This window comes from Hemiscyllium ocellatum, chromosome 4 (assembly GCF_020745735.1).
Source record: "Hemiscyllium ocellatum isolate sHemOce1 chromosome 4, sHemOce1.pat.X.cur, whole genome shotgun sequence".
Taxonomy (NCBI): Eukaryota; Metazoa; Chordata; class Chondrichthyes; order Orectolobiformes; family Hemiscylliidae; genus Hemiscyllium; species Hemiscyllium ocellatum.
The window spans coordinates 112,963,554-112,980,326 of record NC_083404.1 but is presented as its reverse complement, the minus strand read 5'-3'; the positions used below and the strand labels follow the sequence as shown (position 1 = coordinate 112,980,326).

General features: G+C 41.2%; 1 protein-coding gene across 1 annotated transcript in view; it reads right to left on the bottom strand.

Annotated features, from left to right (window-relative positions):
- The window catches only part of tg (thyroglobulin), a 370,830-nt gene that overhangs the window by 52,420 nt on the left and 301,637 nt on the right, over positions 1 to 16,773 (bottom strand). Inside the window, exon 46 of the mRNA XM_060824055.1 lies at positions 2,173 to 2,280. Coding sequence (XP_060680038.1) covers positions 2,173 to 2,280 — 108 coding nt within the window. The remainder of the gene's footprint in view (positions 1 to 2,172; positions 2,281 to 16,773) is intronic.

Here is a 16,773-nt window from a genome sequence, read left to right as displayed (position 1 = left end):
ACACAGGTTCAGCCGCTAGTGGATCTTCTTCTCTGAGGTTACAGAAGTTTGCCATCACCCGATATTAGGAATGTGAGTTTCCTGAGAAACAACGGGCTGCATTTTGCAGCATGTCTGACCATGGGCTGGAAAGAAAGGCAGCCCCAGTTGGATTTTGTGGCTGTTCGACAGTTAATTGCTGAGATCTAGCCTTCTGCACCCATGTGGCAGAGGTCTGGCACTTCTTCAGTGCTAGATAGAGCAGTGGCCACAGCTGGGTCTTCTGCCAGATCCAGCGAAGGAATTTTTGCTGGAGGTTGGACTGGAAGGTGCCTGACCAGGGTCAGCCAGGCAGACAATGCAAGGTGGTGTAGAGGGGGTGGGGGGAGATGCTCCATAATTTGGAAACCTAGGAAGATATAAAGGGAATGTGGAAGGAATGGCATCTCTCCGCTGGAGGAATAGCCCTCTCTGAAGTGAGGCAACTGGGATTTACCTGGCTGTCTTGCCACAACGGTGTGGGCACCCCTGCCATTGGTTGCAATGGGTCAAGGCTCTGAACTGGCTATTAATTGGACAGCTAACAGACTCATTTGGACAAAGGCTGAGTGAGAGGCCTAATATCTTTCCAACCATTGGTAAAGTCCTAGAAAGGAACATAGCAGATGGTGACACCATGCCATTATTTGTTCCATTTTTACCTTCTGGCCACCTGACAGCCTCCTCCTGTAGGGTATAACATTCTGGCCTGCACTTCAGGCCTGTGAAGGGAGCTGAGCTGCTCCATTTTGCTGGCAGGGACTCCTCTGAGTTGATTACTTTCTGCTGCTCCCTGCCTTGCTCAGTCCACTTTGCTGTGTATTACAGCTCTCTGATGTAGCTTGCTATGGTCATATTAGTCCTTATAAAAGGTCTATTCTGAAGCATTATTAGCATTACTCATTCTGTTGCGAATGAGAAAACCTTAGAAGTGTATAAAACAACCTCTTAGCAAAAGTTATTGCAAAAGAAACACTCTCCATTCTGTCGGTCAAGGAGCAGTTGTGATCATGAGTACTTATTGCAGTTTGTCCTCCTTCATCTCACATCACCAGCATTTCCATCCCAACCCACTACCTCAGCACCTGCACATATTCCTGCTGCTTTGTCTTTCCTTTATTGGAGATTTTCAAAAACCCCGATGAATACAACCATTAATCTTGGATATGAGCTGATCTAACTGACCAATTAATGCAAGAAAGTCACACATAAACTATTTTAAGAACTATTTAGATCAGCAATTGAAACAGCTAGCATACAAGGCTATCGTCAGAAGCTGTAAACTGGGATTAGAACAGATAGATGCTTCATGGCCAGCATGGACTGAATGGGCCAACAGGCCTTCTCTGTGCTGTAAAACCTCAATGAGTCTATGATTGTAAGCAACACAATGCACTTCAGTAAAATCAGGAAGTTGGGTTGCAGCTGGTTCCTTGATGCGTTGGCATTTATTGATCATTTTCACCATCCACAGCTGCTCCTCCATTTTAACATCTTGGTCAAAATTTCCAATCTTATTTTTACTTTTAGAATCACATGAACATATGAAAATGATGGTCTGAAATAGATCAGTTCACACCTACCAATACTCTGATGGCTGTCAAGCTATTATGTAAATCAAACTCATGCCACATGTTCATGAGGGAAGGAAACTGCCATCCTCACCTGTTCTGGCCTACATATGTTTCCACACCCACAGCAATGTGCCCTTGGGACAATTAGGAAAGGGCAATAAATGCTGACCTATGCAGCAATGCCAATATCTCTTGAGCAAATAATTTTTTAAAGCCTCGACATTAAACATGGGTAACTTCTTTCTACTCTCTGAAGGGGCCTAGCAACTTAGTATCATTTGTATTAACTTTGTTTTATTAATTCGTGGGATGTCACCATTGCTGGCTAGATCAATACTTACTGCTGTTCTGTAAGGTTCAGAGGACGTTAAGGGATAACAAGATTGCTGTTGGTCTAGAATCAAATGATAGATCAGGACAGGTGATGACAGCAGATTTTCTTCCCTAAACAAGAACTGATAGCACTACAAAAAGAAGGCCAACCAGGTTAATTATGAGTAGACTATAAATGCCAGTCTCAATCTATTACATCATGACAGTGAAAATCAAAATAATGTTGGAAGGTCCCTTTAAGCCTTACCTGTGTTGAGAAAAACTTCCTGGTACATGGTACATGAAGGTATTGGCTCGTGTTCTGTTGGCCCAATGAGCAGCCATCTTTACAACAGGGCAAATGATAAAATAGTCCCTATGACAAAAGAATAGAAACAAAAGACTTTATCAGAGGAGATAAAGAAGTGATCATTCAGTTTCTCTCAGATGCTGACCAGTCAAACAAGCAGTTGTTAATCATCTCTGGCAGTTATCACTCAAAAAGTAAGTTTGAACTTTTCATTTATCTGATTGTGGACCTCAGAAAAACAAGTCTGCTCCTACTAGCTCAATATGGATTCCAGCCAGCAAAAACCGATAACCCCCGTGATTTTTTCTTTTCCCATTCTGTTCTGCTGGCCTCAGTCAGTTTGAGTCAGCTAATTTTTCAAGTCCTTCCTTACTGGCAAAATACTTCTGGGCACTGTGAAAGCACAATGAAATTCAACTTTTTCAACTTTATCTTAACTAATGAGTTTTGAGAAGATTTGTAGCTGCCAACCATCCAACTCAAACTTTGGGTCCACGATGTGAATGACATGGATAAATGAAACAAATTAGAGGAAACCTTCAATACCATCAATAATACCCTTACTGGCATAAAATTCACTAAAGAGGAGAAAAACCACAACAAACTGCCATTCCTAGATATCACAGTAGAATGAACAGGCAATGGGGAACTTCAAACCAACGTTTGCAGGAAAACAACACATATGGACAATCATCCCAACATCCACAAATGAAGCTGCATTCGAACATCATTTCAATGAGCCACCATACATTGCAGCACAGATGAACTACACAGGGCAGAGGAAAATCACCTATCCAATGTATCCAAAAAGACTGGGACCCAATGAACACAGTCCACCAATTTCTCAGCAACAAACCCAAACTAGCAAACAAAACATGTCCAGAATGGGATGGGACTATTCGCCGCTGCCAATTAGCCACTGCCCTTTCACCGCCAAGGACGCTTCGCCACTGCCCATTGGCCACTGAGGACGATTCGCTACCATAAGTGTTTGTAACTCATTTTTATGTATAAACCAATAAAATGATATTTATTTCACCTCTTTTTTTTATCAATATGTACTATGTTGTTGTATAAATAAAGGGGAGTGAGAAGTATGAAAGAACAGGCAGGAAGGAAAACAATCAGTACATATATATATTTCCAGTGGCGAATAGTCGCCAGAGGTCAATCGACCCCAGTGGAGAAACGCTGGTGGTGAACCGGCAGTGGCTAATCAGCGGCAGCAAGTGTGCCATGGCGAATCATCACCAACCTATCCAGAAACTCTAGCCACTCTCCCTTACATAAAAGACATCTCGGAAACTACTGCCAGACTACTCAGACCCTCTTACATCATGGTAGCCCACAAACCCACCCACACACTAAAATAGCAGCTAATGAACTTGAAAGACCCTTTACAGATAACAAGCAAAACTAATGTAATTTACAAAATACCTTGTAAGAACTGTAACAAATACTACATTGGACAAACGGGCAGCAAACTAGCCACCAGGATTCACGAACATCAACTAGTCACAAAAAGACATGACCCACTCTCACTAGTATCCTTACATACGGATGAAGAAGGACACCACTTCGACTGCAGCAACACATCCATCCTAGGACAAGCCAAACAGGGACATGCATGAGAATTCCTAGAAGTATGGCATTCCAACTGGAACTTTATAAACACATTGACTTGGATCCCATTTATCACTCCCTGAGAAAAAGAACAGGAAATGACATCACTATAGGAAATGACATCACCCCAGGAAATAACATCTCCAACCCAAGGAAACCTAAACACATAAATATAAAGTGGGCCATGCCACCAGCGCTTCATCCAAAGTTTCACTGATGATGTTACTTAGTATGGTGACGAAACGTCTGAAAACAAACCTTCCAGCTTGGCGAGCAAACCTACATCCATTTTCTTAATTAAGTTTGACAGGAAGGAGAATGTAACCATATTTTAATCATCGATGGCACAACCATTTTATTGAACATTTGCAGTTTTATTTCTGGAACTGTGGAATGGGAGGGAATAAATTAATTCATTTTTCTTCAGCTGCTTAGCCTTGCAACACTGAAGTACTTTTGGTCTTCATCCATTCTGGGTGTAAAATAAAAAATTATTCCTAGCAGGTGATAATCCATAGCAAAAGTATATCTTTGCAAATTGCAGAATCCAATAGCAGACTAAACCCCACTCTCTGCAACTGGATCCTCAGTTTCCTGACCCAACGACCACAATCAGCGAAGATTGGGACAATATTTCATCCTCACTGACACTCAACACTGGACTCCGCCCCCCCCAGGGGTGCATACTCAGCCCCCTATTGCATACCCATGACGGCGTCACCAAAATACCAGACTAATGCCATTTACAAGTTCGCTGATGACATCACCGTAGTCGGTGGAATTTCAGATGATGATAAAACAGCTCGGCGAACAGAACCACTACAACAAGCACCCGAGCTACAAATCTTCGCACAAACTTTGATGATAAAACAGTCTACAGGTGGGAGTGGAAGACCTGGAAATATGGTGCACTGAGAACAACCTAGCTGTCAATGCTGGCAAACCCAAAGAACTCATTTACTGACTTTCAGCGGGATGTTACTCATGTCCCCTTAAACATTGTCAGCACAGAAATGGAACAAATGGAGAGTGTCAAGCTGCTGGGAGTTTTCCTGGACTCTTCATGTGGACTCACTGGTTACAAAGGCCCGACAACATCTCTTTTTCTTCTGGCAGTGAAGGAAATTTGGCATGATGGCGAATACCCTTGCCAAATTTTATAGGTATGCCACCGAGAGCATTCTGTCTAGATATATCACTACCTGGTATGGTATGGTAACTGTACCATTCAAGATCGGAGACAGTTACAGAGAGTGGTGAAGTAGGCCTGGACAATCACAAAGGCCAACCTCCCATCCATAGGATCCATCTACTGGGCCTGCTGTCAAGGAAATGCTTCTCAAAGATCCATATCACCCTGGCAATCATTTTCTACAACATCTACCATCAGGAAGAAGGTACAGAAGCCTGAACATATGCTCTAGGGTCGAAACAGTTTCTACCCTACTGATGTTAAAATGCTGAATGGACCCACAAACTCTTCGCATTTGCCTGGAACTGTGTTTTTGTTTTTGTCACTGTTTACCTATCATATGTTTATCTATGCTTTTTGACTACGTGATCTGCCTGTTTTGCTCGCAAGACAAAACTTTTCACTGTGCTTCGGTGTACGTGACAATAAATTAAATCCAATTCAATTCAAATTCAATCCAAGACTCAATACTGTGCAGGTTCACTTCAACAATTCACCAAGGCTTCTCCGCCACAGAACAGCCTAAATCCACAGCCTCCCCATAGCCCAAGAAGTTGGGTTTATCGCTTGTATTGACAGCTGTTAAAAGATGATGTTATGGAGGTATCTAAGATAGTAAGTAGCATTGAAATGATTGAACAGTAGAAACAGGATAATGGAACACTGCAAGAAAACCAAATTGCTCGAAAAGCTCAGCAAGTCCGTGGAGAGAAATCAGTTAATGTTTTGGATCAAGTGATCCGAAAATAATGTACTATTACCTGTTTCACAGTTCAATCATTTTCAATGTTGCTTACTATCTTAGATGCCTCCATAACATCAAAAGCATTCTGAGGGAGGGTCACTGGATATTAACTCTGATTGCTCTCTACAGATGCTGCCTGACCTGCTGAGCTTTTCCAGAAAATTTTGTTTTTGTTTCTAATTGTCAACATCCGCACTTCTTTCCATTTTTATGGGTTTCGAAAGTCCTGTCTGAGGACATTTGGAGAATTGCTGCAGAATATCCCTGCCTGGAGCTGATGCACAACATAATGTATTAACAATGTGAAGGCAGGACTTTGTCTGCACAAGGATTATGTAGTGGTCACTCTTACTGATACTGTCATGGAGACAAATCCTGCCTTCACATTTCAGCAGAAAGATTGGCAGGGATGAGGTCAAGTACTTTGTTTCCCAATTGTTGGTTCTCTCACCACTTGCTGCAGACCAGTCTATGTCCTTCAGGACCTGACCAGATTACTCAGTCGTGGTTCCATCGAGCCATTTTTGACGGTGGACATTGAAACTTCCCCGTCTAGAGAACCCTCAGTGCTTCTGCCTAGCATTGGTCAACATAGAGGAGCACTGATTCATAAGCTGAGGGTGGACAGTACATGGTAATCAGCAGGAGGCTCCCTTGTCCATATTTGACTTCATGCCATGAGACTTCATGAGGTCCTGAGTCAAGGTTGGAAACTCCAGGGGAACTCCTTCCTGACTATATATGACTGCATTATCACTCTGCTGGCTCTGTCCTGCCAGTGGGACAAGACGACTCCAGGGATGTTGATAGTATGTTGGAATATTGTCTGTAAGGTATGATTCAGTGACTATGACTATGTCAAGCTGTTGCTTGACTAGTCTGTGAGACAGCTCTCCCAATGTTGTCACTTGTCTCTAGATATTAATATGCAGGATTGTGTGGGATTGACAGGACTGATTTTGCTGCTGTTCTTTTCTGTTGCCTAGGTTGATGGCGGGTAGTCCACCTGCTTTCATTTCTTTTTCATAGTAATTGTCACAACTGAACGGCATTACAAAGGGAAGTTGAGAATGAACCACAGTGCCACAGATCTGGCGTCACTTGCAGGCCGGACCAGGTAACGATGGCAGATTTCCTTCCTTGAGGAGTTTAGTGAACCAGCGTGAGGCTTTCCTGATGATTGACAATGGGTTCTTGGTCATCATTCGCTCTCAATTACAAATATTCATTGAATTCAATTTTTATCAAGTGCCGTAGCAGGAATTGAACTTAGGTGCTTGGAAAATTTCTGGATGAATAGTGTAGCAATAATACTACTAGGCCATTACTTCATCCGAACTCTGCTTGGAGCTTTCCAACACTGGATGTTTGAAAAGACTCACTGACATGGGAGGAAATAGAATTGGTATGCTTTATGACATGCTGACATATTGACAACCAGACACACCAAGACATTCTTCAACAACTACAACTGTCTTGGTTACTTTAAGAAGTGCCCTGCTGTTAAACATGAAAGTCTTTCATCCCCTTGAGTACTTTTTACATGTACAATTCAGGCAAGTATTATCGCTGCAAATGATGTGCTTCAGAGAAGCACAAGGCTGCAAATGTCATAGTAACGAGGGTACACGCTGCTTCTGATTACAGCAACATGCGAGTTTGGCCTAACTACAGACGGCATCTGAGGTGGGACCTAAACAGTTCCAGCTGAATGGTTTGAGTGATCACCCTGGGAATCTTGCCTTCCCTGCCAACTCTTCCACGCTGACGTCTGGGAAAAAGCCAATCATAAGGTGAAAAACACCACAGGTGATAGGATCCTGATATCACTGCATTGTGTTTTCAAGCCCTCGAGCAGTTTTCTGCAAATTCTAACTGCCAGCTGTGACCATCAAATATTTAACTTCAATAGGAATATTTAATCCTTCTCAATGCAATCTTGTTTTCAAAGTTGTCTCCCTCATCCCCATTTCACCAGAGCTCAAGCAGAAAAGGACTTACAGCCTCATTAGACAGCAGAACTGAGAGGCACAGCAGCAGCAGCTAACCAGATTGTTACAAAGAAGTCTATGAGCACCCTTTCTTATTTTGCAAATGAGAATTGATGAGACAGGAAAAAATATTGAAGGAGATTGCTAACTGAAAATTAGTATTTACTGACATGGACATGTTGGATTGAATAATCTCTGTGCTCTCACTATTCTATTTCCAAGTCCCCAAGACCTGGTGAAATGTGGCTGTGATACATAGTACTTACTAGGTATACCACAATAATTTACCAAGTTTTACATTTTCACAATACTTCCCTCCACTCTGACGTTTATCACTGAAAACACGATGAGTTAAACATAGATCTGCTTCCAGATGAACTCCAGTTATGTGGTGGTGGGTAATATCAAACACCTATCCATGCCATAGCTATCCTCACTTTCCTATTGCTACTCATTAGCAGCTATTGGAAATATAGGCTCACATTATCCACAATATTAGAATAAGTTGAAGAGATGGATAAGCTTGATTTTCTAATAAGCATTCCCAGTACTACACAAATTTGCTAAAGAGGACAGTTTAAGACACAGAATCTCTCCAAACCAAATTCCAGGCCTCACAATTACTCCATTTTGCTTACTGATTACATCTCTAGTGTTAACAGAAAGGTTGAAGTAACAGTGATATATGTCCAAATTCTGAGGATGCTGAATAACTTGAAGGAATATTTTGGAGGTGATAATATCAAGATAGCATCTCTATTGTTTTTGTAAACTCTTACAGCATGAATAGAAGCCATTCAATCAACTGTGCTTATGCTGGTTCTTTGAAAGATTTATCCAACTCATCAAACTTCCCTGTTCTACCTCATCAGCCAAGCAAATTTTCAAGTATTTATCCAATTCATTTTTGTAAGTTACTGTTGAATCTATTTTCATAACCTTTCTGGACACTGCATTTAAATCATATGATGTTACAGCACTAAGAAAACTTCTTATCTCTCCTCAGGTTCTTTTGCAAATTATCTTCAATCTATGTTGTATGCATAGTCACCCTCCTTCCAATGAAAAATTGGCAGGATTTTAAGTCCTGCGGTAAGCATGGAGGCAAGACAGCATGAAACTTGGGTCACTGGTGTGCTGGTTTGTCAGTCCACCCCTTCCTGAAAATGTCTATGTGACCAACAACTGGCAATTACAAAGGAAATAACTGCCAGGTGCCAATTCCCTGCCCAATGTGGGGTTGTGACCCCTTTGGACATCCAATAGCTTAACTGCCTTCTCTTCCATTATGATGTAGGCAGCATATTCTTCCTTGCTAATGGTCAATGTGATGTATTTGTGTAATATTTCTGGTTTGTACGATGCCAGCAAATCCTTTTCCTGGTCTCTAAACAGGTCCATTCATCCTTTACTAACCTTTTACCACTAATATAACTTGGATTCCCTTTCAATTAGTTGCCAACATCGTCTCATTCTCTCTCTTTTCTTCTCATCATTCCTTTTTCACATCCCATGATTCTCAATTGTTTTTCTTTATTCTAGAAATCACGAACAAATCTAAAGATTGTTTTTCATCCCTACTGGGGCCTCAATAAGGATGACTTGCTCGGCTATTTGGAGGGAAAGTAAGAGCTAACCATATCAATGTGGGTCTGGAGTCTTTGTAGGAGAGAATGTATCAGGATGACAGATTTACTCCCCAAAAGGACAGGCATTCGTGAACTGGCTGGAATTTATCAACAATTGGTAGTAGTTACATGGTTACCATTAATGAGACTAACATTACATTCCAGATTTATAATTGAACTTTGATGAGATTTGAATTATTAGAGTCATTGAGATATACAGCACAGAAACAGACCTTTTGGTCCAACTCATTAATGCCGACCAGATATCCCAGCCCAATCTAGTTCCACCTGCCAGCATCCAGCCCATATCCCTTCAAATCCTTCCTATTCATATACACATCCAGATGCTATTTAAATGTTGCAATCGTACTAGCCTCCACCATTTGGGGATGCTGGTGTTGGACAGGGGTGTACAAAGTTAGAAATCACACAACACCAGGTTATAGTCCAACAAGTTTATGGAAGCACTAGCTTTCGGAGTGTTGCTCCTTCTTCAGGTGGTTGTGGAGAGCCTCTTAGCCTCCACCACGTCCTCTGATAGCTCATTCTGGACACTCCCAACCCAGGGAAGAGATTTTGTCTATTTATCTTATCCATGCCCCTCATGATTTTATAAACCTCTATAAGGTCACCCCTCAGCCTCTGACGGTTCAGGGAAAACAGCCCCAGCCTGTTCAGACTCTCCCTATAGCTCAAATCCTCCAATCCTGGCAACATCCTTGTAAATCATTTCTGAACCCTTTCAAGTTTCACAACATCCTTTCGATAGGAAGGAGACCAGAATTGCACACAATATTCCAAAAGTAGCCTAACCAATGTCCTGTACAGCCACAACATGACCTCCCAACTTCTGTACTCAATCCTCTGACCAATAAGCGAAAGCATACCAAACGCCTTCTTCACAATTGTATCTACCTGCGACTCCACTTTCAAGGAACTATGAACCTGCACTCCAAGGTCTCTTTGTTCAGCAACACTCCCGAGGACCTTACCATTAAGTGTATTAGTCCTGCTAAGATTTCCTCTCCTAAAATGCAGTACCTCGCATTTATCTAAATGAAATTCTATCTGCCACTTCTCAGCCCATTGGCCCATTTGATCAAGATCCTGTTGTAATCTGAGGTAACCTTCTTTGCTGTCCACTACACCTCCAATTTTGGGGTCATCTGCAAACTTACTAAATCATTGCCCCCAAATTACCAGCTTGAACCTCTAGACACTAGTCAAGTTACATTACCATTGTGCCACCACCTCCCTCAGCATTCTGTGTCATCATCCACAAGTTTTTCCTGCTTTATTATACTCTATATCACTGTTGCCATCTAAAAAGCTCTGGATTTACTTACCTTTTCCCCATTTGGGAGCTCCCCTAGACTGTCTCCTGCTTTAAGGTACCTCATTGCACCTTCACAATTTTGCTTCATTAATGAACTTCCTAGGGTGTTATCATTTCAGGTTTACTCCCTTGCCTTGCAAGTCCTCCCTAAGTGGAACAGCACTAAATTTCCTTTGTCACTGTTCAGCCCATCTGATGAGCCAGTCGATATTGTCCTGTAGCCAGCCTCCTTACTTTTTAACCGCACCATCAATTTTCATGTCAGGTCTGAACTTACTGATCATATCTGTTACATTCATGATTGTTAATGTACACAACAAGCAGAAAGGGACCCAGCGGCAAACCCGATGGTATGGCAATGGACAAGGATTCTAGTCAAAAAAATTAAAAACCCTTTGAGTATGGGGTGACACGGTGGTTAGCTCTGCTGCCTCACGGTGCTAGGGATCCAGGTTGCAGCTGTAGATGGTGCTGCCTAAGGAATTTTGGTAAATTTCTACTTTTTACTTTCTTGGTAATTAAGAATCTAGTTACCACAGCTTTAAAAATATTTTGAAAAAGTAGTTCTTCATCTTTAGCAGATATGCTCTTTTATTAACACTTGATCTTGCTATAAATCAAAAGGGATTTTGACAACTCACTGTCTGAAAGCATGTGAGGCTGTAACCCTCATCACATTTGGAAAAAAATCATGAACATGCACTTGAGGCGCTGTAACCTACAGAATTGTGGACAAGTAGCAGGAAGGGAACATTTAGCCTGTCTGCAAAAACTAGTGCAGGGATCTGTGTCCATCCCTCCCAACAGAATAGCATATAATCTGTCTGCTCGTTTTAACATGAGCTATGAACAGCCCAGGACTAATTGCACTATTGGGTAGCTATGCACTATAGGAGGGGGCAAAACATTGTGACCAACGGTAGCACTTAAAACTAGCCTGCACTTTTTAAAGAGAGGTTTATTTTGGTTGGATCTGCATCTGGAAATGGACATGATGGGCTGAATAGATAAAAAGAAGGACTGCAGATGCTAGAAACCAGATTCTAGGTTAGAGTGGTGCCGGAGAAGCACAGCAGTTCAGGCAGCATCCGAGGAGTAGGAAAATCGACGTTTTGGGCAAAAGCCCTTCATCAGTAATAGAGGCAGCGTGCCCTGCAGGCACTCTGCCTCTATTCCTGATGAAGGGCTTTTGCCCGAAACATCGATTTTCCTGCTCCTCGGATGCTGCCTGAACTGCTGTGCTTTTCCAGCACCACTCTAACCATGATGGGCTGAATAGCCTCTGTATTGAAATTTTCTGCTAAACAGTAACTGGAAATTAGTGCAGTCACAGCGTCATTACAAATACAAAGGGGATTGTGACAGTCTGCATTGGATTCATAAATAAGTTCCTTATGTCAAAATAATGTGTTGCAAACATCTGCTATCGATGTAGTTGAAGGTCCAAATTTATCTGATACAAGGGAGGAATTGGGGGCAGGCTTAATTTTATCCTAGTCTAAAAGCAAAATACTGCAGATGCTGCAAATCTGAAATAAAATAAACAGAAAGTGCTGAAAAACCCCTGCAGCAAATGTGGACAATGAGTAAGGATTAACATCTTGAGTCCAACATGGATCTTCTGCAGAAGAAACAGATGCTACCAGATCTGGTGCAAAACTCAGACTGGCTATATATTTTCCCCATTTTGTTTGTTTCAAACTTGTCCTCACAGTGCAAGTGCACAGAACATGACCATTGACCAAGCTATGTTAAGAGAGATCTGCTAACCATTTCTCAGAATGGAGAATAATTCAGACTTTAAGGCAATTGGGGAATTAAAATTCAAGATGACGAAACACATCAAAACTTCACAAAGGGCTCTGGAATGCAAAAAGCATTAAATGAGAAAAAAATACAATTTCCACAAAGATTAAGCAACACATTTAGGCTCATTTGAGGATATATTCTGAACAAGTTTATCCCCAGCTGGAACAAGTCATTATAATTTACTAAAAGACATTTCAAATTGTCCACATTTTGTTCAAGAGAATATTTAAATCTCAGACATTAGATGATTTTATTTGACATCTTCCAGTTGTGTTCTCACATTTCTCAGAGGTAAAGCTTGGGTCAAAAGCATCGTGTGGAGTGTTATATTCCTGAATATAATTGTAAAATAGATAGCACTCTTAACACAAATCAATCACTGCAGTGCTTCTACTGTTGCACTGTGCAAGGTGAAGAGATTCTGATCATATAACAATTTATTTCAGAATGATTATAAAAAGGCTGTTTTGCGTGAAACTCATCTTAAGATGAAGTTTGATGGAACACTGAGTCTTGAAAGAAGGTACTGGCATGAGAATGGGCTATGCCTTCATTCCAGATAATTTAGATGAGTTAATCCAATGTAGGTTCCTAATACTGGAATTAAAAAGAAATCTGGAGAAACCCAGCAGATCTGATGGCATTTGGGGAAAAAGAAACAGAACAGTTCTAAAGAAAAGTCAAATCAGACTCAGAATATTTCCTCTGTTTCTCTGCCAAACCTGCTGAGTTCCTCCAGAACTTTCATTTTGATATCAGCTCTTGAGAAGCTACAATACTGTGCATTTATTAACAGCGGAACTTTGTTTCTGAGAACTGAAGCAAATATTTGTCGGGGACTTTCAGGAGGTCATCTTCTTAAACATGTTTGAAGTTTAGGTTCACAAACTTGTTCAGTCAGATACCTGACATTTAACAATGTTGGTGGATTGGATGACTGATCTGATTTGATTCATTGTTGTCATGTACTGAGGTACAGAAAACATAGAATCACAGCAACTGTGACACAAAAAGAGACTGAGCTAGAAATCACTAGTCCAGGAACTGATAAACAGTAGAAATTCCCCCACTCCAGCATATTATCACATATTATAAGTGAGACCCAATAGAGCACAGTGAGAGTATAGTGTTGTCAGAGATCCTATCTTTCTGATGAGATGTTAAAACAAGAATCTATGCTTTTTGGGAGAACATTTGAAAAGAAAGAGCAGAGCATTCTCACTATGTTCTCATCCAAAGTCTTTCAATAAGCAAAGTCACGAAGAAAACGTCAGGGATTCAGGCCATAATTGCTTCTTGGGTCTTGATGTGTGCAAAATGCATACCAGGTAAATCCTAGCTGTTTTGATTATAGGCCTTTGGGGCAGGTAAAGGCAGGGAGAGAGGGGTGGGGGGAGTAAGAGGGAGGAGGTGGTGCCTTTGACTTAGCACATTTAACGGCTTCTGGAGGGGAGACCCCTACTATCCCTCTTCCCCAAGACTGCCTTCCCCTATCCGTCATCTATACTTAAAACCCTCCTCAAACTGGGGCTTCAGGTGACTACCAACAGCAGCTTTCCCTTTCAAGCTGCCAAAGCTGTACACCTTTGATTGGTTTGCAGCTCTCAGCAGATGGGAGTTCCATCCTTGGGATTCTTGATCCTGATAGCCTGTTGAGTGCCTGTGTGGCATATGCTGCAGTGTATGTCTTCTCAAAGATACTGAATTCAACAGGCAGCCAAGACCAACCCCAACCATCAACTACACAAGGTCTATCCTGTGTCAGGTTACATAGCAATATTCACTTTGTTTCCAGGTTATACATTTCCAAATTGTATTTAAAACAAAATATGTGGTACACACAATCATAAATTATTTAAGTTTTTACAATGGCAAGCAGGGTATTTGTGAAGTTGTAGCTAGTCTGGTTTGAGAAACCTTTTTCCTTGCTGAAATTCTTTGAAAATTAACTTTACTGAATTGTCCACGCCCTATCATTGCGAGGCTCAAACAAGTACTGTTATGAAACTGATAACTCCATGATGTTGCATGTTTAATTTTCCATATTACCATAAATTTAACACATTGATACATCGCCATGAAGCTACCTAGAACACTGCAGCTATATCCTCTCCCATAAACAATGAAATCTGATATGAGAGATTGATGAATAGTCTTGTCATTTGATATTCCTGTTTGAAAAAGTATTATGATTAATGTGAGAATGTCTGGAAATTGCAATTGCAAGATTCGTTTGCTCACACGTTTCAGAGACTGTGGATAAGTTGTGCATCATGGATTCTTTTTTAATCATTTTTCTGTAAGACATTAAAACAAGGCCAGTCATCTTTACAGGCAAGGGTAAAAATGCCTGGGCAGTATTCAAAGAAGACATGAGAGTTATCCTTGGTTTCTGACCAGTACTGAAGCCTCAAACAATAACACTGTAATAGATTATTTCTGCACGATCACAGCTCTTTACAGTTTCAGAGAATCATATGGCCATAGTGCAGAACAAGGCTATTCAGTGCATCAAGTTTACACAGGTCCAAAACACCCACTGAACTATTCTAATTACATTTTACAGTATTTGTCTCATAGTCCTTAGTATGTTAGCAGCATAACGCACATTTAAATGCTTCTTAGATTTCATGAGTGTTTCTGCCTCTCAAATCTTTATAGGTTGTGAGTTCCACAATCCCACCACTATCTGGAATGAAAACATTTTATGCCACACATCCCCTTCTAAACCTCCTGCCCCTTGCCTTAAATTTATGAGCCTTTGTCACTAATCCCATCACTAAGGGAAAAAACATTTTTAAAGTCTACATGTCTATGCCCCTCAGAATTTTATACATCTCTACCACATGCCCCCCTCAGTCTCCTTTGCTCCAAGGATAACAACCCCAATCGACCTAATCTCTCTTCAATCTATAACTCTACAGCCTGGGCAACATTCTGGCAAATTTCCTCAACACCATCTCCGATGCAATCACATCCCTCCTATAATGTGGATTCCAGAACTATGCACAATACTTCAGCTGTGTCCGAAGCAACATTTTATACAGTTCCAGCAGAACTTACCTTAAACTTGATATCTCAGCTCATAAAGGCATGTTCACGTGCCTTCTAAACCACATTTATCTAGCTTCCCACTATTTTAAGGGACTGGCAGACATGCACACCAATGTCCCTCTGATCTCTGATGCTCCCCAGGGTCTTACTGTTGTTCTTGAAATTTGATTATCCTGTGCAAACACATCACCTCATTTATCCAGACTGAATTCCCTCTGCAACTGATCAGACCATCAGACCAGATTTTCTTTAGCCTCCTGCAATCTAAGGCTATTCTGCTCTTTATTTACCACTCCATCAATTTTTGTATCATCTGCAAATGACCCGATCAACCCTTCCATATTTAAATCTAAGATGTTCACATATACCACAAACAGCAAGGGCTCCAAAACTGTTCTCTGCAGGACCCCACTGGACACTGGGTTCCAGACACAAAATACTGCTCGACCATCACCCCCTGTTCCCTGCCATTCAGCCAACTCTGGATCCAATTAACCAATTTTCCATGTATCCCTTGGGCTCTTACCTTTGGTTTCAGTCTCCCATTTGGGACCTTATCACTAGCCTTGCTGAATGCAGTTATACTCTATCAAACATATTATCCAATTTGGCTGCTGCATTTCTTACTCTGCAATAGTGGGTACCTTTCAAAAGTACTTTATTAGTAAAATGGTTTCAGATGTTCTGATTTCATGAAAAGCCAGAGAGTCAAAGCCATACATCACACAAAGGGCCACTGTGTCTATGCCAATGAACAAACACTAAATTACACTCATCCCAGTTATCCACACTTAGTCCATAGCCTACTATGCCCTGGCATTTTAAGTACTTGTACAGATGCTTCTTAAATGTTGTGAGAGCACCTGCTCCGTCACTCTCTCAGGCAGCAAGTTCCATATTTCAACTATTCTTTGGGTGAAAAACATTTTTCTTGGATCTCCTCTAAACCACTTAATCACCTTGAGTGGCTTCATTCCTGAGGATTGGGTGAAGCACTGTCATTCTCTAATAGGAATATCTACATACTGGCACAAAGAACTTTCCTGAATACACTTTAAAAAATTGCCTGTCCAACCCTTTCAGACTAAGGCGAACCCAGGTCCATTTAGTAAAGTTGAAATCCCCTATATCTATAACTGTTTCTTTCACACCTTTGTGTGATTCACCTACATATCTGCTCC